The sequence below is a fragment of the Penicillium mononematosum genome (genome assembly GCF_028829835.1).
Source record: "Penicillium mononematosum strain IBT 11891 chromosome Unknown utg000003l:1.0-8172316.0:1.0-8177699.0, whole genome shotgun sequence".
Classification (NCBI taxonomy): Eukaryota; Fungi; Ascomycota; class Eurotiomycetes; order Eurotiales; family Aspergillaceae; genus Penicillium; species Penicillium mononematosum.
Genome location: NW_026643273.1, coordinates 3,858,149 through 3,879,337, shown reverse-complemented (window position 1 = coordinate 3,879,337; position 21,189 = coordinate 3,858,149). Strand labels below are relative to the sequence as shown.

The following is a 21,189-nucleotide window of genomic DNA, read 5'->3' as shown; positions in this document are numbered from 1 at the left end:
ATGTGGGGTGGCCAATAGGATAAGAGCGGTAAACGTCGTGCTGCAGAAACACTTGCAAATTCAGCAGGCGGTGTGTCCGTACGGTCCGCTCTCAAAAAATTTCCCACCGCCATCTTCAACTTAACCATCTACATACCACTTATTTTCCGTTGCAATTACACGGCCGTGATCCACCGAGTGAGCCATTTCTTAAAGATCTGGTGTTTGAATTCCCAACTACAATACAACAATGGCCGAAGATACCAGCGCAGCGTGGCCCATCGCCGATGAGGCCCTCGCCCAGAGCCTCCTCGACCTTGTGCAGCAAGCCGCTCACTACCGTCAGCTGAAGAAGGGTGCCAACGAGTGCACTAAGTCCCTTAACCGTGGAACCTCCGAGCTTGTCATCATGGCCGCTGATACCAGCCCTCTCGCTATCGTGCTTCACTTGCCTCTTTTGGCCGAGGACAAGAACGTGAGTCGACCACCCCAAAGCCTATATATAGCCTAGGACCCTACGGCAAGAACCCAGACTAACCATCCAAATTAGGTTCCCTACGTCTACGTTCCTAGCAAGATGGCTCTTGGCCGTGCCACCGGTGTCTCCCGCCCCGTCATTGCTGCCTCCATCACTACCAACGAGGCCAGTGATCTGACCGCTCAGATCCGCGCCATCAAGAACCAGGTCGAGCGTCTCATGATCTAAGATGTTATCTTGGACATGGTTGGGAGAAGAACTGGAGTCCGAACAAGTGGTTTTGGAAATGGCTGTTAGCTTTGCCCGCGGATGTCTTCTGTGATATGAGGACTTACTGCTGTCCAAGTGCGCAACTGGCTTGCTTTACCTTTGGAAGCTAGGTTTTGCTTGCGTATATAGCCGGGACAATTCAAACACTTCGAACTTTGAACCGACATCGTAGTGAATCTTGTCAGACTATTGTAGAGAGATGTAGTCCCGAGCCTTGTTGGCGGGTCATTTTCCTCGGTCACAGTTAAAGGTAATGGTTCCTTGAGTACGACCCGGGTGTTTTCACTTCTAAAATCTTTTAGCTTCAGAAAGCAGCCCTAGCGTCATCCACTGGTAAACGGGTACCTCCCGAGGTCTGTATCTTTGACTTGGTCATCCTGTTTCGGTGTGGAATATTCTACAGAGAACTTCTAGGGCTGCGTTCCTGCCTGTATACCTAGATAGAGCTATACGTACTGTTCTCCCTCTGCCCCCGCTTTTACGAAGTGATCGCACATTTGATTTGATTTTCGCTTGGCAGCTGCTGATGGGACTTTTAATCACTTTGCATCAATTTCAAAGTAATCGAGAATTTGGAATATCATTGGGAGCCCCTTTCCACACCCGCACCCCAAGGCCCGAAGCGGGCTCCTCCTTTCCATCGTATCGATGAGCAGATTAAGAAAAAGGACCTTCGTCTAAGTTTGTTCAGCATGTCGAGATGCTCTTTAGGGCATGAAGACCCAGGAGTGCTTCATTTGGCTTTGGTCTCATGTGTGGAGAGTTCCATTCATGGGCCTGAGTAACTCCTGTGTTTGGCGCCGTCATAAAATCGATTCTTCCAGCGCAAGAGACTCGATTCAGGCTCCGTTGTCAGGGGCCTCAACGACATAGATAAAGGACAAAATGACGGCTGGTGGGACCTAATACACAGCTTAGAAAACCTATGGCATCGAAATACCGGCTAAGGACAACCTCCTATCTTAATTTCCAGCAAGTCAATGTCGATTCTTTATCTGAGACAAACGTCCGAATAGGTACGACCATCACTTCCGCTTCTAACCCCATGGGGTATTGGGCAATGCGTTGTGCGGGGTAGGGGTAGACCTAGTTCTCGCCAGTAAACCCTAGCTCCTGCCGATTTAGTCGACCCATTTGCACCTAAAGGAAGTCAAACCAGTACCTACCTAGGTATGTAGGTATGTACCTATTTATATATCTATATAGTTTCGCGTGTCTAATTGAATTGAGATTTATCCATCTTGAAAAGCAATCCACCACATGTACCATATATCCCCTAACAAATGCTAGTTACCTACATAGGTACATTTCCATGAGAGGAGGTTTACCAAGGACGATCCCCGGACCAAGACCGGGTGGTAATGGGCCGTGTGGATCTCCCGTCCTCCGCCCCGTCTCGCAAGGTGCCAAAAAAGCCAAATGCATGTAAGCCCAGCCCTGGACCTCGAAAGGATTTCTTACGTACATCTTACAGCTTAGGTCTGATAGTCCCTGATTCCCACGAGAGCCGATGTGTGAGCTGAATGATTCAGATCCATTGATGTTGACTGGCCTTTCCCGGCAATTGGGGAAAGAATTGGCAGATATGTGTTTGATCTCGGACAAAATATATATTTACGTATAGGTATGAACCCCCCTGGGCTGGTATCTGACGGCTGCCTGGAATGAATAATTTATCTACCACAGGTGCATAACTAAGAGACATAAACCATCCATGGATGTTATTTGTTATCGTCTCTCGGTGCTCCTGTATATCCCTGGCTCCCGCATGTGTCCATACATAGGACAACCTCGGAAGCTGACTCGATTGGTCAACATTACGCAGGAGACCCATTTTGGCTGACAACGTTGTATTGCCTTCTTTCAGGTTTTCTCTTCTGCATTGGGGTTGCTCCGAAGTCCCTGGGCCTACTATTGTACTCGTTAAGAGTTATCGGAATACGTAACTGAACTGCTAATATGCGAGAATTCGTGATGATTGTTTCTTATACTACGTCCGGAATGCTATACTTGGGTCGTTTATGCCGTTAATTGTATATTATCTACATACTCTGCACAATTCTGCGCCTTTCACTACGGAAAAGCGAGCTTTCATCTTGCAGTTTCGGCCCCCTATGACTCATGCATGCTTGTATGCATATTCAATTAATCCTCACAGATGCTCATTGGTATCCTGAAGCTGCCAAGCTTGATCTACCCAGAGATTCTACTATTCAAGTAAAAGCATGCGCATTTCCATGAGCTGTCATTCTCAGCTCGGGGGGCTTGGAAGTGTTGGATATGTCGTCTGATCAAATTCCTGCAATGCTACTCAAGCTGAGAACCGGTTGCTGACCCTCGAGACGTAGTTGTTGCATTTTCAGGAAACAATCAAGAAGACATGGCATCCGTTACGAAGATATAAATACATCGACATTTCCTCAACCTCGTACTCTTGGACATCAAACCATTCAAACACTCAACAGCCTCAAACGAACAAACTTATATCAATATACAACACCATTTTCACAATGAAGGTTACTGCTCTCCTCTTCACCCTTATGGCTGCCACTGCCGTCAGTGCTTCAGTCTTGGAAACACGAGACACCTGCGGAAGCGGCTATGGTGTTGACCAAAGACGTACAAACAGCCCTTGCCAGTCATCCAACGGAGACAGACACTTCTGCGGTTGTGACAGGACCGGTGTTGTATGTTGATGTACCTAGTCTGAAATATCTGATCATGTTTGCTAATATATATTCCTGTGAAAAGGTCGAGTGCAAAGGTGGAAAGTGGACAGAGGTTCAAGATTGTGGCAGAGGTTCTTGCCGCGGTGGTACCCAGGGGGGAGCCAAATGTTAGAGATGAGAACTGGGTGTGTGCTGACAATGGGACTGGAATGGTATTTTGGCCAATCTCCCGCCGGAACTATGGAGGCAGCTTGGAATGATTCAACATCATCTAATTTGCTGGCCGTGTTCTGAAATTCAGCTCAATACTAAGATCGAACTTGGAACCAGCTTGTTACTTGTGATATATAGATGCTTAACATCTACAAAATAAGCACCTGTGGAATTCAACGTTCGTGCCGACAATGGCTGTTTTCGAGGCTAGAAACGACCGCCGCTCCATCCGAAACTTTTGGTAGAATGTTTGCGATGTTGAATATCTCTCCTGAGCATGTCAACGGAAGAGTACTGCGAATTCCAGCATTTGGAGATAATATCCTGGTATTGAAGTCCATTGAGGCTTGAGAAGACTTTCGCAGCATAAAGTCTCGCAACATATTTATTATTAATCTCGGCAAAAGGGCTTGTACCGGTAGAGACTTCGTAGATAAAAGACCCGAGGGCAAATAGGTCGGTCTTAATAGTCCGAGGCGACGAAACTGACGAAGATGATGGAGACGATAGGTACCGAGTTTCTTCTTCCACTAAGGACTCGAGACCATTGATACTCGATCCGGCGAAGTCGCACAGTTGAATTGAAAGGTCATCAGCCACGAGAAAGTTACGTGCACTGATATCAGAGTGGATGGCACCATATTCATGGACAGTGGCAATAGCATCAACAGCGTTTCTAACCCATCGATCTCGGATTTCGGCATCCAAATTCTGTGGATGCTTTTGGAGGTAGCTTCGCACATTCCCGTGTCGTAAATAGGGGAACTGAATTCCAATCTCTGTAATAGCAAGGCAGTTCAAGATATTAGGATGGTCTTTTGGGAGGGTTTGGTAGACGAGTTTCTCGCGATTGATGCATAGCTCTGAAAACTCTTCTGTCTCTTGAACAGATTCGATGACCTCCGGGCTGCAGTCTTCGCTGTTGTGTTTTCTTGGTGCCTTGATAACTTTGTCACTACAGCTGGAATCCTGATGGATACACCCAGCTCCCCCAAGGGCAACGATGCCTAGGGTGCCTTCAGGGCTTAGTAGTATAGGGTGCCATTCCATCGTGGTTCAGATTGAAAATTCGAAGTCAAGAGACAAAAGGGGCCAAAAGCAAAGATATAAAGCCGGTGGCTGGCTGTTACACATAACACGTGATGGTTGATTGGGCGGCAGGGTGATGTATATCGCGCGGAGCGCTAGGAAAATAGAAGTTTAGTCTTTGAGGCTGAAATCAATAGCACTAGAATCAATGAATTAGGTCGAGGGCAGAGGTGCGGTATACATGGTGTGATGACATTGGGAGTAGTACGGGATGAAAATTGTATGAGTCTCGGGAGATGGTAATTGTTCCAGGAATCATAGGAGACTTCAACGTTCAATTCCATCAAAAATAAAGGGCTTCAAAGCCTCCCACGTGACGAGAATAAGATCCCTGCATTGTGCCAGGGAGAGTTGCCCTCTGAATTGGGACGATGCACACTTGCCGACTCTGACACGAAACCACCCATCGATCACGCCATCAAACCATCCAATCGAAGCGAAGGAAAAAGAAAGAAATCCCCGAATAAGGTTGATCTAGAGACTGCTGGATGGAATATGATTAGACATATGGGGTTTCCAAACTGATCGGGGTTAGAGCGAGAATGCGGCGAGCCACCCTATAAGCCGTGGCCCCTTCCTGCCTCGTTCCTACCAATTTCACGTTCTCAACACGAAATGTCAGAACCCACAAAACCGCGTGGCCGCGAGCCAACGGCGATTGAAGGCCCAGCTGTCCCTCAAGATGAGGGTCCCGACGCGAACTACAAAGCCAAAGCTGAGGTTCTCAACCACGCAATCCAGACGATCGGCATGGGCCGATACCAATGGCAGCTCTTCGTGGTGATCGGATTCGGCTGGGCGAGCGACAACTTGTGGCCGATCGTTACCTCTCTGATTCTCCCTGCAGTCTCAAATGAGTTCCATCCCTCGAAAGCGCCGTTGTTGACACTCGCGCAAAACATCGGGTTACTGGTCGGTGCTGTGTTCTGGGGATTTGGATGCGATATCTTCGGTCGCAGATGGGCGTTCAACTTGACGATTGGAATCACGGCGGTATTTGGCATGGTCGCAGCGGGGTCGCCCAATTTTGCGGCCATTTGTACCTTTGCGGCTTTGTGGTCTGTCGGCGTCGGTGGGAATCTCCCGGTTGACTCCGCTATCTTCCTCGAGTTCTTACCTGGATCGCATCAGTACCTGTTGACTATCTTGTCGATTGACTGGGCTTTCGCGCAAGTGGTCGCCAATTTGATTGGCTGGCCGCTGCTTGGGTATAGGACTTGTGGTTCGGCAGAAGGGTGTACGAAAGCTGACAACATGGGATGGCGATGGTTCATGATTGTGATGGGTGGCATTGCGATAATCATGTTCGTCGGTCGGTTTGTGTTCTTCACGATTTTCGAGTCTCCCAAGTACCTCATGGGAAAGGGGAGGAATGAGCAGGCCGTGGATGTTGTGCACGAAGTTGCGAGGAGGAATGGGAAAACCTCAGATTTGACGAAAACTGAGCTCGACGCGTTCGACCATGGTGAGATACAGCATTTTAGCGCGGCAAACATCCTCCGCCAACGCCTAGAAACTGTGCGGTTTGATCATGTCCGCGCTCTCTTCGACACACGCAAGCGAGCATGGGCTACAACCTTGATCATCCTTGTCTGGGCATTCATTGGTCTCGGGTTCCCACTATACAATGCGTTCCTCCCATACATCCAGCAATCCCGAGGTGCGGAATTCGGTGATGGGTCGACATACATCACATATCGCAACTCGTTGATTATTGCCGTTATGGGAATTCCAGGCTGCCTGCTTGGTGGAGTGCTGGTCGAACTACCTGGCTTCGGGCGGAAGGGTGCACTTAGCAGTTCGACTGCTATAACTGGGGCCTTCCTTCTTGCGTCAACAACAGCTACTACATCAAATGCCCTGCTGGGCTGGAACTGCGCCTTTAATTTCATGAGCAGTCTCATGTACGCCGTGTTGTACGCCTACACCCCCGAGATATTCCTCACCAAGGACCGCGGTACCGGCAACGCATTAACCGCGTCTGCAAATCGAATTTTTGGTATCATGGCTCCTATAATTGCCATGTTCGCTGATCTCACAACCGCCGCTCCCGTTTATGTTAGCGGGGCGCTGTTTATCGCAGCAGGCATGCTTGTTCTGTTGATGCCATATGAGTCCCGCGGAAAGGCGAGTCTTTGAATATGCTGTTGCAATTTGTCGTTCCTTATTAGACCCATGTTATTATGGTCTGGTGTACATGACGAGTGGTTGATGACCCTGCGCTTCTAAATCGTAAATAGCCTTGATGAACCAAACCACCGCTGCGGACAATTACTTTGACGGACATGAGATCATCGTACAGTTAATATAAAACTACAGTTAATATAAAACAACCTCGCCAGGTCCACCCAGAAGCATCGGACAGGAAAATGACATCATACCCCAGACTTCCAAGGTTCCAAATTAGAGACATCACAACAAGCCCTCACCAGCCATCTAGAGTTCGCCACAGCCGTTTAATACAACAGACCTTCTAGAAACAATCCCCCAGCCACTAGAGGCGACCGGGGAATACCAACCAATAGTGACGTCCCATTATCCAACCTGCGGGGAACACGGGTACAGCCATACGTCAGCTCAATATATCCAAGATACCAGGCCCGATCAAGTTGCTGCCAGAAAGTGATGGATGTTGCACTATTATATCATGGCTATGTAACCTGCTTCAGGTCGTGGCGTCGATATAAATAAAGAACGATTCCTGCGACTCTACCATAATCTCAATGAATACCAACATCAAAACACTTACAGTTCTGACACTCCCACCTTTTTGAATCACATACTCTATAGAACATAAAGCACCATGTCCAACGAACAAAACCGTAAGTCTTTCGTACACCAAAATCCAAACCCCAAACCCCAACTAATCAAATACTGATAGCCGGGCTCCTCGGTAACATAGGCGATACCGTGGGGAAAACAGTCGGCGGCGTGTCAAACACAGTGGGCAGTACAGTTGGCGGTCTCGGCTCAACGGTGGGCAACGCAACAAGTGGTCTCGGACAGACTGTCTCTGGCGCAACACAGGGTGTCGGAAATACGGCGAGGAGCGCTGGAGAGGGCGTGAAGAGTAATGTTTCTAGCCTTGCGGGGCAGAAGCAGACTGGGGATAACCCGCTTGGATTGAATAGATCCGCCCACGTCGAAGGCCAGTGAGATGGAGGAGACGGTGATGGCGGGGAACAAGGCGGACGGAAAGACTCGAAAGAGCCACATCGGGCCGCCGTAGGGGGTTGGGTACGTAGGGGGTTGAGGAACGGAGTTACTCTTGTGAGGTTACTGTTCTTATTGGTTAGCGAATCCATGATATAGGTCGTATTTGACCATTTATTTGGTGTCCACGAGATTTTCGAGTACGTCCAGGTGAATTTAATAAGATTGTGTGTCCTAGTCTCCAGATATTAATCTAACCAACAGGTACATCAGTAGGGCAAGAACCTTATATATCTGGCTACCACGCCAGTTCCGGTTTGGCCACACAACTCGACGCCTCTAAATGGGAACAGAATATCTCATCTTCTGCAGCATTCTTCGCCAACTGGGCCTTCGGGGTGGCTGGCCAAATCTCCCCTCCTCCTTGTCTTTCCTCATTTTTGCGGTGTTCCATGACCATTTGTCTGACGCTACTTTGGAAGGATATGGGTCCCTAATCTCTCGGTTAGTTACTATAACAGAGTGGACATGGTGGATTACTACCATCTCCTTGCTAGGGTGTAGCTCCCCATTGGTAAAAACACCAGTGTTGAGGTTCTCTTGTGTCCCAACACAAAGCTCCTTGTCCTCATCGAGAACCTGCCTGTAGAACGCGTTGATATTCTCGAATTCTTCATCAGTGGCGTCCCGGTGACGGTAAACCTCATTCTCGATCTTGGTCGAGGTAGCTGATACCGGAATCATGCGCTGGATATAGAAGAATTTATCACTAGTTAAGTTAGCCTACCACAAACTGGCCCCAAAAAGAAGACTATACCCACGTCACCGTAACAGAAGTCGTAGGATAGAAGTACGTGATGGCCCGTCGAAACTGGCCATCAGAACCCTCTTTATTGAAAATATGATGCTCCATATACCGGGCCTTGGGCTCAACCCGATATCTCGGTAAATCCGAAACGCCGTTGATAAGTGGATGCGAAGTAGCGCAATGGTAGCATTCATTATAATTCTCAATCACAACCTTCCAGTTCGCATCCAGCTCCATCTCCCAGTAATGGTCGAAATTGTACTCGGCGGCAAAATCAAAATCCTGCATCCGAGGCTCCTCATCAACCTTCTGATAATCATCTTCCCATTTCACATCTGTGTCGCCGGCCTGCAGATTGACCCACACAAAGCCAGCTTTGTCGATGTGCACGTGGATTGGGAATAGCGAGTGCTGGGCTTTATCGAAATCGGGTACTGTCTCGAACCGCGGAGCTTTGGCAAAGTTTCCCTTCAGACCGTATGACCATCCGTGGTATCTGCAGCTCAGGATGGGTGTTGTGCCGGATGGGGACTCGATGACGGGAAATGCGCGGTGACGGCAGACGTTATGGAAGCTGTTGATTGTGCCGTCTCGGTCTTGGATGAGGAAAAAGGAGAAGTTAGCGATTGTGAAAGAGAGATAGTCTCCTATTTTCTTGAAGCGGCTGGAGTGGGTGAGCAGCATCCATCGCTTGGAGAAGATTGCCCGTCTCTCCAGTCGGTACATTGCCTCTGAGCGATACCATGATGCTGGTAGACCGCGTGGAGGGTCCGCTTTTGTCGTGCCTCCTGAGTTGAAGATCCGCCACATTTTGCGTGGATGATATGTCGGGTTCAAAAGGGGTCATAGGTCAGAATGGCTATCACGTCTATATAACAGGGTCCTCTTGCATATCGCGAGGAATCAAAAATGGGGGAGTGGGGATTCACATGGATCAGACGATAAGATACTGACCTTTTCTATTCTAGTAAATTATAATTTGCCTTATGCTGACGCCAGCATATCAAAGATGGGGGTCTACAGCCTTGGCTGGATAACGCTAGTTCCTAACGGCTTACTGCAGCGACGATCGACCAGGGAGAAAATATATACCGAGTACACGTTTACAATGTACACGTTTAACTTCGATGCCATTATCCTAGATAAATTCTTGTTTCCTGCCGATACTACCCACAACAGTGGTACGCGGAGATCCGACGACCCAACAGTGATCAATCCCCTAGAGCTATAATGTATATACTCTGGGTGCAATACGTTCTGGGGCAATTTTCCAAACCGCCAAAGGAACTTAGAGGTTTTCCGCTGTGAGTTCAAGAACGAATTGCCAGATCAGACAAGAAATGCCACTTAATGGCCTCCTTGATGTCATTATCCTGCCATTCGTTCAATTCCCCCTTGGGAAAAGGAAGGATGATTGTTTTCCATTTGCCTGCTGGAGTACAGAAAGAATACCGCCGTCGTGAGCTATTATCACAAGCACATTTTCACAGGCGTCAAGTTCTTGGATGCCTTGGAGACTCCACTTCTGTTTCGGCATCTCGTAAGTAAACAATTCAGCAGCCTTATAGATTGGTGACCGCTCGATGCCAGACTGCGTTTTGATCTTCTCAGCAATGTTCCCTGGGGATACGGTCGCCTGTTTTGAATGCGCCGCTACATGCAGGGGAATAAGATCCTTCGGGATGGGGGCAATCTTCGAAGGCCGAAATTTTCCGGGATGATGGGCACAATCCTGAAGTCTGTTAGTGCCGTTGTAGTAAACATCCCCGTTGACACTCACCCCGCCCATTAAGATAAAAGAATCAGGCTTTACACGAGCAAAGCCACAGATATGACCAGCCGCATGACCCGGAACATCTAGTAGATAGAAACTCCCATCTTCGAACCAGTCAAAAGCTTTGAAGCGGCCGATAGAAATAGCCTCTCGGCCATTGTTGAAATCGAGTTCATTCACTCGACGCTCTTTCAAATCAGCCGCCTTCACTGGCGACTCCGGATTATCCGGATACCCTGGGGTATATGCCTGCGTGAATCCCGGACCAACAACCAACTCTGTGCTGCTCGGGAATTTGCATGGATTGCCGAGATGCTCAAAGTGCTGATGAGACCAAAAGATAGTTTTGATCTCGCTTAGTTGAATTCCATTCGCGATCAGTGTATCCGGCACGTCCTTGGGAACTGACACTTTCCATCCGACATTTGGGTTGTTTATTCGATTTGCGACAACTGGGGCCAGATTCTGAATGTCCTTTCGTAGGGATAGATCGAATAGTAGCCGACCTTTTGATGGGTGGGTTATTAGAAATGAATATGAAGGGATTCGAAGGCGCTCGTGCCCTTCTATGTTTGGAAATAGGAAGTGTTCTGCGGGAAGATCTAGGCGAGCACCACTGTACAAAATTAGCGTATTGCTCATACCTAAACGTTGAGATTGAGGGACTGAGGGAATGAATGTACCAATCAATCAAGGAAACAGAGACAGTTTGCGTTGATTCCGGAAACCCCTGGATGGGGTGAACCTCTGGTGCCATACTTTTGCACTGTAATGGTATTTAGAGATTTCATAGGGACAGCAAAGAGGGTAGTGAAGTTGCAACAAAGAACATGATCAGGCACATTACACATACATGATGTTCCAATGAAAACTTTGTACCTAACAAAGATTCTTGCATCACATTACGGATAGTCAATGTGATGACATGCATCATACGTAGTTCGGCAAGAAATGGGCTATAATCTTAGTCTATACCCAGTTTCAAAAGCATTCTTACCCTTGTTCCAAGATCAATTTAGTTATCATATTTCAGTCTTACGGATTTTGTGCTCTTCTGTTACCCAGTCCTGCTTCGTATTCCGTTTCTCCATCTTGTATCAGCGCCATTCCACTTGACGGAGTATCAACGTCACAAACTGATCTCATTGACTGATAAACGCATTAACTATGCTTTAGAAGAATCTTTTGGATGCCGTATTCCGATGTCGTTTGGAAATCAGCTTGCCATGCTGTTTGAGATGCCGGTTTGAGATGCCACTTAAGATGACAGTTCGGATTACGTTTAGATCTGTGCGAGCTATTCATTTAGGTATTAATTCTTAGGAGCAGCGTATCCGTATCACATTAGATTAAGAGACGGGGATTTTATAGATACAGCCCCCCCCCCCAAAAAAAAAAAAGAAAAGAAAAGAAAAGAGAAAAAAAAAAGGAAAAAACCCAATATCCTGACCATGAACTTGGAGACTCCTTAGAAATATCTGTACGGTTTGTCCTTCTGTAGAAAAACTTTGAGCAGGCTTTCAATGGTTGGCTAAGTATTGCCGAAGCGCATGAAAGAAGTGATCTTGGTTGAATACCTACGTACATATTGAAAAAAAGAGGGATATCATAATACAGAGGCAGATATTAGAAAACCCAAAGGCAAGATTGTACACAGGGAAGCCTTAGGCAGCCGTGCACCTTCAGAATAGCATAAATTACACCTCGCCTGGTCATTGTTGACAAACATTATAAACCACACCATTCCCGCATTCTTCAATGAACTTCTATTTCACTTTTAGCTCTTACAATCATCATGCCCAGACTCTCCACGTTGACGTCGAGGACACAAAAGGGCCAGGGGATCGCAGAAAACCTAAGGGCCCGCCAACAAGTCACTAGCGCTATGGATGGAGTCTATAACCGGGTTGCAAGTTACGCATCTGCCCAGATAGGCCCAGACTCGTACGTGTCCCTCGGCATCGAATTTCGACTACTTAGCCTAGACGAGGATGGAAAGCACCTCGGTCTCCCAAATGCTGATCCCGGGGATACTGGTCCTGCTAGCCTGGTTTTCTTTGAACCTCGAGGTGCTGAATGGGTTGCTCCTGTTGTTATTGCCAACCCCGACTACGAGAAACGACTGAAGAGAATCACTGATAGATCCGAGATCGTCCAAGGTAAGGTACTGCTTCGGAATCCTCATTCTCAGGCATCGTATCTATATTCGTGTCTGGAATGGATGTTCTTCCAGTACCGACGACAGTTCTACCGCGAAAAGGATGGTAAAGTCCTCCTTAACGTTAGGGAGGTGTCGAGATGGTTAGAGAGGTAAGATATCCCAGTCCTTTGCGATACGATATCTTACTAACTTACACTTTTTCAGCGGTGATATCGTGCCATCGGTTATCGATGAGAAGTTCTACCCAGCTCTTTGGGGATCCGTTCGATGGTCGCCATCTTCTGCCTTTGTGCCGAAGAAATCCCTTTATCCCGAAGGACGACCACACATTATGATCACGATCTTGATCGGGGAGGAACCAACCGAAGAGCTGTTGCAGGCAGAGGTGATGACCATTACCGCAGCTATAATCACACGACTAGACAACGATGAATTGTCCGAGCACAACACCATTCCAGTGAGTACAGACTTAACACACTCATCCAGGTACGTGTCGAAGGCTAATACTTATCAATCACAATCTAGGTCATGGCAATCACAATATTCGGTCAAATGAAAGCCCGGGTAATCGAAGCCCATTCCAGTCAGCAAGGTCTAGTGATAAAGAAGACTCAACTGTTTGATTTCTTGACGGACGATGTCGGGAACAAGAATATGGACATTCTGCTCGCATTCATGTGCGCCGACCTAGTCGGAAAAACCAAGGAACCCAATGTTCCAATCAACATCCTTCAGGTTTGTACTCCAGCTCGAATACGCCTTGGAGAAACGCTGACATTGAATCAGAGCTCACCAAAGGCGGGCAGGCTACAGAGGACGAAGAGCGGAGGCTTCAAGAAAATGCTCAGCAAATTGCACCTTAAGAGCAGCCCAAAGGCAGGGCCAGATCATCCAGAGGAAGTTAGCAACTGACCACAGTCCATGTCCAGTATTTTCTTTTTCATTGGTGACAAGGGTTAAGTTTCTACTTTTATCGTAACTACTTCGCAAGAAACAAAGGGGTATTTCTTATTCCTGGACTCAGCTTTTAGATAGCTGATTGATAAAATGAGCTTGTTCAAATTGATTTCATTGGCTTAACATCCCCACGGTACCTGCTACCTATCATAAAGAACATGGACGGTTAAGGGATTGAATGCGAACTTGTGGTTTCACTACGTAAAAGCAGAAAACATGCAAGATATAGTACATGAAATGAGATTGATCAAGAGAACGAAACAGTGCAGATCGGTTCAAGACGCCGCTCGCTTGGCAATCAGCATGGTCGCTAGGATGATGCGCCCAAAGTCCTCCATATCGTCACGGTAAGCTGTGCGGAATGGACCAAATGTATTCATCACAAGGAAGTCAGTGGTTCTGGTCCCGTTCCTCAAGTAATTTTCGTATGCCTGGCTGAATGGCACAAATGTGATAAAGAGCTCATGGCGGTCTTGTGAAATCAGCATGAAGCTGTAAGGGAAATACGATCGATAAGTCGAAAAGTTCAAGTCTACTTTCGGGGTCGTGGATTCCCAATCACGGTAAAACTCACTGATGATTGAAATGAGCCATCTCCCCAGATGAGTGCATTAACCACCTCACTACCTCGCAGGTTTCTTGGGTGAGGATGGCTTCTCTGTTCACCGTACGCATTCGCTTCTTGACCTCCACGATGGCGAAGATGTCCAGCGTCCTCTTCGGCCGCAGTGCCCCATCCTTCAACGCCGTGAATTTGGAACTCTGGAACTCGCATACAAATTGTACGCGATTCAGTACCCACTCCAGATTTGAGTCAGCGAAGTGGGAGACGGTTTGCAAGAGGATTATGGCAGCCGCATTTGGGGTTGCTTCGTCCTCGACATCTGGAAATTCGGGAATCCGTTGGGGCATGGGTCTCCCTGTTGCGCTCCCCACCCGAGCTTGCGCCGCTGTGCCCTGCATTGTGTTCCTATCGTGAATACCTTGTACGGCCATCGTTTGCTCATGCAGTCGACTCGTAGTAGAGAAAGCCCCTGGCCACCTGTCACTAGTCGCCAAAATACCATCAATAGAATCCCCCGTGTCAATCAGTTGTAGATAACGGGACCATTCCGTCGAGTCAGCAAGGACCGCATGAGCCTCTTCTAGGTATTCCGAAGTAAACCCATAATTGCCACATTCGTACACCAGGAAGGTGTCGATAGCGGATACTCGAGGGGAATATGACCGGAGCATCATATACTGGGCATTGCTGGCCTCTGAGGCCGATGCAACCCGGTCGGCTGGGATGTTGTGTATGGTTAGGTCCTTCAAACTGGGAGTGTGAGAAACAAGATAATTCCAATCCTCCGCATCTGCCGGAATAGAGAATTCATGAACCCGCCCGAGTTGGGCAGCAGATGGTCTTCTCTCTTGACCCTGCCCGCTGTTCATAGCTATGAGTCTCTGTCTGACGGCAAGAGGCAGTGGCTATTGTGATATTTTCTTTCTGTAATAAAGAGAGAGCATGGTTAATGAGATGATGGGATGGCGATGGTCCCTCTTGGCATTGAAAAAAGTGAGATGAAAGTGAGGTGACACTGAAATGAGAGTGAGAAGGCTAGAAGGATATATAAAAGGGGAGAAGGGAAGAAAGAAAGAGTTAGACAATGAAGCAAGACATCTGCATACATATGAAGTCACTGGGGAAGGAGTGGGGGACTCTGGGACAATCGACTTCTAAGAGATGCGGCTAAAAAGACCACCAGAAAGACCTTTAGAAAGAATACTAAGGATACTACTAAAATGACATGTAAAGTCACCACCTTCGGAGCCCCTTCAAGCCAGACAAGACCTCAGTTGCACGTCTAATTCCACCAAAGTATTGTTTGAGTCAGAGACGATGACGGGAGTAATGAAGCCATGTACTGCATGGAGTACCAGATCTCACTGAAACGTACATCTGTCTTCAATATCTTCGTCCTCTAACACCCAGAGTAATGCCTATGCTATCCTTGACTAGCAGGGAGGCATTGCTTGTTGGGAATGAAGCGCATTACCGTGCAAACGGCCTTGCAATCCACCTAGGATCAATCAGCGTTATAGGATCTCGCCTGGATATGCAGGCTACCATTAAATACATCAAACAACATCCACCGCCACGATCCAGCCCTGGAGTTTCATCTGCTTCTAACTTGCTTTTCTCTCAAGTCAAATAAAGGTATTCCACTTGGTTTCGTAGCTCCTCCGATGACAGAATGCCTGCACTATCCATTGAATTACTTGCGTGCATTCTATCCATCTTACAAAGGCACATGCATCTAAGGTGCTTTTAATGCAAGGTCTTCCATATTATTCTAGTCACCCCAATTTGTAACTTAAAACCACATCCATGGAAAGAAATGGGAACAATCTAGGAATAATGAAACACCCGTTCGATGGGCGGGAATATATGCTTCCGAACTACAGTCTTGACTCAACAGTGGCAGTTCCTAATGATTTACCCCACCGACGATCAACCTAGTCACAGTTAGTAGAGTTCAACGAGTGAAACGAACACGTACATCTGCAATGTGGTCATATCCTAACAATTTGGGTGCAAGACCAGGGTCTCTCCAAGCCAGTGCTTCTCCCTCAGGAGTAGGGACCATTTGCATCTTGCGATCTCTTTCTTCTTGTTCAGCGCCGTCATGTAGGTGGTAGAGGTATTGTTGTATATTCCCCCGCTCAACAATCATCTTTGTTCGTTGCTTGCGACATTCTTGGAAGACGGCAAGGGCGTGTTGCTTGGCAGCCAGGAAGTCAGCCGAGGTCTTAGAGGTACCAGGGCTATTCGGGAGTCGAGAGAGGCATTCGCCGAGAACTGCTCCATCCTCGAAGGACATTCCTGCACTGTGATTGTTAGAAAATGTGAAGTCGGATGAGGAAGACAATCATACCCAGAGGCCAAATACGGCAACGTAGCGTGAACTGCGTCGCCCAGCATCAAAAATGCCCCGGAGGAATGGGTCCAGTCAAAGTCTCCGAATCGAATGCAGAGACGCCATTTCTGGACAGACTCGCAGAGCTTTAGGAGTTTGGGGATGCTGCTAAGATTAGCAGCTGATTGTGAATGGTGGAAGACATATACTGTACCGAGGATCCCAGTCTTTGAACAACCCACACATCTCTTCCACATTCCCTTCGATCGTCGATGCTAAAGATTCCTCAGGAATATCGTCCGGGACAAGCAGTACCATATTAAACAACTCTCCGCCGCGAAGAACATAGTTCACTACACAATTAGAAATTTGGAACCACGTCATGAAGAGAGACACATACCTGCATGAGCATCTGGACCCAACCAGTAGTTGACCTGAGGGTCTGTCACCAATTCGGCAAGGTCAGGATCCTTCCGCATCTCCACTGTCGACAACAACAAACGGTATGCGAGATCACCAGTCTTGATCGGCGGGTCAACTCGGCCCAGCAATTTCTCCGTCAATTTCCCAAACACTCCATCCGCCCCAATGACAAGATCTCCAATCCACTGTCTCCCATCTGCCGCAGTCGCTGTAGCCCTGGTCCCATCCTCGCTCACAGTCACATCCGCCACACGAGCATTGCAGGTAATATTCACTCCCAATTCAAGCGCTCTATCAACCAGACATTGATGCAGGTCCGCACGATGGAAGTCCCGATACCAAGTGCCCGGGTAGTTACTCTCCGACGCCTGAAAGTCCAACGACGAGATGAGCTTTCCCTTCCATCCAAGAAAATTGCACACCCGGGGAAAGGTCATGTGCGGTGTCAATGCCTTTTCCAGACCCCAGTGCTGGAGTACACGCGAGCTGTTGGGTAGAATCTGGATACCTGCCCCGACCTCTTTGATCTCCCGTGTTGCCTCCAGGACCTCGACCTTGTGCCCAGCGAGCGCGCAACTTATCGCAGAACCAAGTCCTGCAAGGCCTGCACCAACAATGACAACTTTCATTTGGCATGATGGGAATCGGATATCTTGCTGTTTGATGTGGATTTGAGGGGCCATTGTGATGGGTGTGTAACAGAACCCAGGTGCGGGATATTTCGTTGGATACCGTCCGATTTCCTGTAGGACGGGACTACTTATGATAGATAGACACATCGGAAATTCTCGCTCCAGCTTTATTCGGCTTGACTCCAACTATGGACAAAGATGGGGGTTAGCTTAATCTAGTGATGCCGCTATCCGATAGCTTAAAAGGCAGAAATATCAGAAGGCAAAGGCTTCACCACACAGCAAGACAGCATTGAACTACACTACGATATGTCGAGAGTGAGTGTTGCCACCTACCTTCTTTCTAGGGTATCGGAGCTAATCGAAAAAGTTCTCTCTGAAAGGGCGCACGGCACTGGTGACAGGAGGCGCTCGGGGTTGCGGGCTAGCATTTGCCCGGGGACTCGCCGAAGCTGGAGCTGATGTCGCCGTATTTGATGTTGTTTTACCAGAGGAAGGATTCAATACAATTGAAAAGGTCTGTGGTGTCCGAACAGCCTATTACAAGTGAGTGGGCCGTTCATTTGTGAGGTTCCGTCATTAACAGCAGCAGAGTCGATGTCTCATCTCAGGAATCTTTGCAAGCAGGCTTCGCCAGCTTCCAGAAGGATTTTGACAATGCTCTTGATATCTGTGTTCCATGTGCCGGTATTAATCGCCATCTTCCATTCCTTGAGTTTACATACAAGGATCATCAGGATCTACTATCTATCAATGTGCTCGGACTTTACTTCACTGCCCAGCTTGCAGCTAAGCAAATGATTGCAAACAAGACGACACACGGTAGTATCGTGTTAGTAGCCAGTATGGCCAGCCATATCGCTGTGCGCAGGCAGCTATGTTCGGCTTACTGTGGTACAAAGGGCGCAGTTAGGTCGATGTGTCCGGCGATCGCAAAAGAGTTAGCCGAATACGTGAGATTACCGCAAATAGTTTGTCGATGAACAAAACTAAGTCAGTATAATAGGGTATCCGGGTCAATTCCATCTCTCCTGGATATGTGAAGACAGAAATGACGGCTTCAGTAAGTTCCCCCAGAACGGAGTAACCAGGTCATGCGCTAATGGCCAGTTCGCCCATCCTCTCACGGCTGGAAATCCGAAGCCATGAACGGCCGGATTGCCGAACCGGAAGATATTATGGGGGCGTGTGTATTCCTAGCAAGCGATGCGAGTTCGTACATGACCGGGTCGGACATTGTTGTGGACGGTGGGGTGACACGATGGTGATAAACACCTCCAGTGAAGAGTGGGGGTTTCCCCGCATCAATTCGAAATAAATAGTTATAGAAAGGGAATTCAGTGATGCGTCAATTAACACATTGAATTTCATAATGTCCCCGAGTGCAGACCAGGAAGGTTACAGAATCGGCCGTGTCGATCCTTCCACTACCGTCGTGGTGGTGGGCGCGGGACCATCTGGGTTGATGCTAGCGTATGCCACACCATCCTTTTCAATTCTGCATGCTAAGGACTTTACAGATGTAATCTTGTTCGTTTCGGGATCGCGGTGGTGATTTTGGACGATCGTCCTGACAAAACATCCACCGGGAAGGCCGACGGAATGCAACCAAAGACCATCGAGACATTCAGACAACTTGGGTTGGCAGATTCATTGCTCAAGAACGGCGCTCGGGTTTACGATATTTCCTTCTGGGTATGATTTCAGTCGATTGCTCCTTGATCGGGCTGACAAAATTACCAGGAGTCAACCGCCAATGAGTCGCTGAAACGTACGGGCCGCAAAACCCACTACCCCGAGCACGTCGGTGCCTCCGATCCATATATATTGCTGGCTCACCAGGGAATGGTTGAGGAGGTGATGATCGATGATATGGAGGCACGGGGAGTGTCCGTCACGCGCAATAGCAAGTTTGTGTCGTGCTCACGTGTGGATGGAACGACACAGCTGGATATTATGTATGAGGATGCTACTACCAATACTCCTCACAAGATCAGAGCCGATTATCTGGTAGGATGTGATGGAGCTCGATCTAACGTTAGGTCTTTCATTCCGGGTGCTGAGCTTGAGGGCGAATTAACAAACGCGGCTTGGGGAGTGCTAGATGGTACGTCTGTCGGATCTACGGATAAGAACGTTGACTGATAAAATAGGTGTGATTGATACGAACTTTCCTGATCTGTGGAGCAAGGTCGCGGTGCGGTCTCATTCCGCTGGGTCGATCTTGTGGATTCCACGGGAGAAAGGTATGACTCGATTATATGTTGAGTTGAGTTCAACCAACGGGGAGCGAGTGGAAAAATCAAATGCCTCGACTGAATATGTCATGGATCGAGCCAGGGAGGCAATGCTTCCATTTAACCTAGAGTGGAAGACAGTGGAGTGGTTTGGCACATATGTTGTGGGCCAACGGGTCGCGAAGCGCTTCATGGATTCAGAGGCAAAGATATTCATTGCAGGTGATGTATGTCGATCTCGATATAGACCTCATCTTATCCTAGCCTAACCGATACACAGGCTGGCCACTGTCACTCGGCTCTTGCAGCCCAAGGTGCCAACACAAGTATGCACGACAGCTTCAACCTTGCATGGAAACTCAACCTCCTAGTCCGAGGACTTGCCAAGCCAACGATACTCCACACCTACGAGGAAGAAAGACAGAAGATTGCATACGACCTCATCAACTTTGACGTCGAGCACTGCAAAGCATTTGCAGTAGGCGACGCAGCACTGGCCAAGAACTTCGACGACAACATTCGATTCATATCCGGCGTTGGAGCCGAATATGCTCCCGGGATGTTGACACAAGTACCAGCCACAACAACTCATCTCCAATCTGGGATGCTTCAACTCCCAGCAAAGGTCACCCGCTATATTGATGCCAATCCGGTCGATATCCAGTTAGATATTCCGCTGCTGGGCCAATTCAAGATCTATCTTTTCGTGCCGGATATATGCTGTTCGCGCGAATCGCTAGGCAGTATTTGTCAACAGTTGCGATCCGTGCTTGCTGGTGGGAGTGTGCTGGCAGCTCACTCATATCAGAAGCACCCGAGGGGGCATTCTCCCTCGGATGGCTTTATTCAGATTCAGCGCTACACTACTCTCTCCGATGTCTTTACTTTTGCGATGGTTACGCAGTCTGCTCGGTCTGACTTTGAAATTGCTGATCTGCCGGATATACTGCAGGCTAGTCGGTGGACTTTGTACGTCGACGATATTGGACGGCCGAGTTGTACTGAGAAGTGGTTTGGGGATTTGAACGAGAGGGTTGGGATCTCTGTCGTGAGGCCCGACGGATACGTTGGTGCTATTGATACTTGGGAGGCTGAACAAGTGGGTTCCATAGGGCAGTGGTTGCAGGATTATTTCTCGTTCATGGTGTAATCTAGGTGTAAAGCTACTGGGGAAGTGATTCCGGAGCATTGAGTTAGTTGAGGTCGAAAGTAGGTAGGTGCAGAAATTTGAGACTCTTAAGAGGAATTCCTTTCTGTTTAAATATCCTTTGGGTTTGAAGTTTACTTAGCCACCTACTTAGTACTGTGAACCTTCCTGCTGAGTAGGATGACCTCATACACCTGACCTCCAGCGCTCTATCACGCTCACACTCCGGCTCCTCGATTTCTAGTCTGTTCTAGGTATGCGGAAGGCTCGATAGATAGTCTTTGATGGAACATGTATTC

At 48.1% G+C, this 21,189-nt stretch overlaps 11 protein-coding genes across 11 annotated transcripts; 6 read left to right on the top strand and 5 right to left on the bottom strand.

Moving 5' to 3' along the window:
- Positions 1–229: 229 nt before the first annotated feature.
- On the top strand, positions 230–685 carry N7519_006461 (uncharacterized protein; the record flags this gene model as incomplete). The annotated part of the gene is made up of 2 exons (XM_057293237.1): positions 230–454; positions 530–685. The coding sequence occupies 2 exons, from the start codon at positions 230–232 to the stop codon at positions 683–685; spliced, it is 381 nt and encodes a 126-aa protein (XP_057148048.1).
- Positions 686–3,237: 2,552 nt separating this feature from the next.
- On the top strand, positions 3,238–3,568 carry N7519_006460 (uncharacterized protein; the record flags this gene model as incomplete). Its single annotated transcript, XM_057293236.1, has 2 exons — positions 3,238–3,414; positions 3,479–3,568. 2 exons carry the CDS (start codon positions 3,238–3,240, stop codon positions 3,566–3,568), a joined length of 267 nt encoding a protein of 88 aa, XP_057148047.1.
- A 248-nt stretch (positions 3,569–3,816) lies between these two features.
- Positions 3,817–4,659, bottom strand: N7519_006459 (uncharacterized protein; the record flags this gene model as incomplete). Its single annotated transcript, XM_057293235.1, has 1 exon — positions 3,817–4,659. The coding sequence occupies one exon, from the start codon at positions 4,657–4,659 to the stop codon at positions 3,817–3,819; it is 843 nt and encodes a 280-aa protein (XP_057148046.1).
- A 654-nt stretch (positions 4,660–5,313) lies between these two features.
- Positions 5,314–6,837, top strand: N7519_006458 (putative sugar transporter; the record flags this gene model as incomplete). The annotated part of the gene is made up of 1 exon (XM_057293234.1): positions 5,314–6,837. The coding sequence occupies one exon, from the start codon at positions 5,314–5,316 to the stop codon at positions 6,835–6,837; it is 1,524 nt and encodes a 507-aa protein (XP_057148045.1).
- A 664-nt stretch (positions 6,838–7,501) lies between these two features.
- N7519_006457 (uncharacterized protein) lies at positions 7,502–7,854 on the top strand (the record flags this gene model as incomplete). Its single annotated transcript, XM_057293233.1, has 2 exons — positions 7,502–7,520; positions 7,580–7,854. The coding sequence occupies 2 exons, from the start codon at positions 7,502–7,504 to the stop codon at positions 7,852–7,854; spliced, it is 294 nt and encodes a 97-aa protein (XP_057148044.1).
- A 295-nt stretch (positions 7,855–8,149) lies between these two features.
- Positions 8,150–9,469, bottom strand: N7519_006456 (aromatic ring-hydroxylating oxygenase subunit alpha; the record flags this gene model as incomplete). The annotated part of the gene is made up of 3 exons (XM_057293232.1): positions 8,150–8,344; positions 8,395–8,620; positions 8,673–9,469. 3 exons carry the CDS (start codon positions 9,467–9,469, stop codon positions 8,150–8,152), a joined length of 1,218 nt encoding a protein of 405 aa, XP_057148043.1.
- A 500-nt stretch (positions 9,470–9,969) lies between these two features.
- Positions 9,970–11,190, bottom strand: N7519_006455 (MBL fold metallo-hydrolase; the record flags this gene model as incomplete). The annotated part of the gene is made up of 4 exons (XM_057293231.1): positions 9,970–10,091; positions 10,112–10,391; positions 10,440–11,049; positions 11,117–11,190. The coding sequence occupies 4 exons, from the start codon at positions 11,188–11,190 to the stop codon at positions 9,970–9,972; spliced, it is 1,086 nt and encodes a 361-aa protein (XP_057148042.1).
- Positions 11,191–12,228: 1,038 nt separating this feature from the next.
- Positions 12,229–13,457, top strand: N7519_006454 (uncharacterized protein; the record flags this gene model as incomplete). The annotated part of the gene is made up of 4 exons (XM_057293230.1): positions 12,229–12,743; positions 12,799–13,051; positions 13,120–13,329; positions 13,383–13,457. 4 exons carry the CDS (start codon positions 12,229–12,231, stop codon positions 13,455–13,457), a joined length of 1,053 nt encoding a protein of 350 aa, XP_057148041.1.
- A 369-nt stretch (positions 13,458–13,826) lies between these two features.
- Positions 13,827–14,985, bottom strand: N7519_006453 (uncharacterized protein; the record flags this gene model as incomplete). Its single annotated transcript, XM_057293229.1, has 2 exons — positions 13,827–14,043; positions 14,126–14,985. The coding sequence occupies 2 exons, from the start codon at positions 14,983–14,985 to the stop codon at positions 13,827–13,829; spliced, it is 1,077 nt and encodes a 358-aa protein (XP_057148040.1).
- A 1,008-nt stretch (positions 14,986–15,993) lies between these two features.
- On the bottom strand, positions 15,994–17,557 carry N7519_006452 (Monooxygenase FAD-binding; the record flags this gene model as incomplete). Its single annotated transcript, XM_057293228.1, has 5 exons — positions 15,994–16,050; positions 16,095–16,422; positions 16,470–16,616; positions 16,666–16,804; positions 16,852–17,557. 5 exons carry the CDS (start codon positions 17,555–17,557, stop codon positions 15,994–15,996), a joined length of 1,377 nt encoding a protein of 458 aa, XP_057148039.1.
- Positions 17,558–17,694: 137 nt separating this feature from the next.
- On the top strand, positions 17,695–20,893 carry N7519_006451 (Monooxygenase FAD-binding; the record flags this gene model as incomplete). The annotated part of the gene is made up of 11 exons (XM_057293227.1): positions 17,695–17,710; positions 17,757–17,824; positions 17,877–18,052; positions 18,099–18,328; positions 18,513–18,569; positions 18,617–18,754; positions 18,895–18,979; positions 19,027–19,201; positions 19,250–19,613; positions 19,660–19,970; positions 20,024–20,893. The coding sequence occupies 11 exons, from the start codon at positions 17,695–17,697 to the stop codon at positions 20,891–20,893; spliced, it is 2,490 nt and encodes an 829-aa protein (XP_057148038.1).
- Between the last annotated feature and the right edge of the window lie 296 nt (positions 20,894–21,189).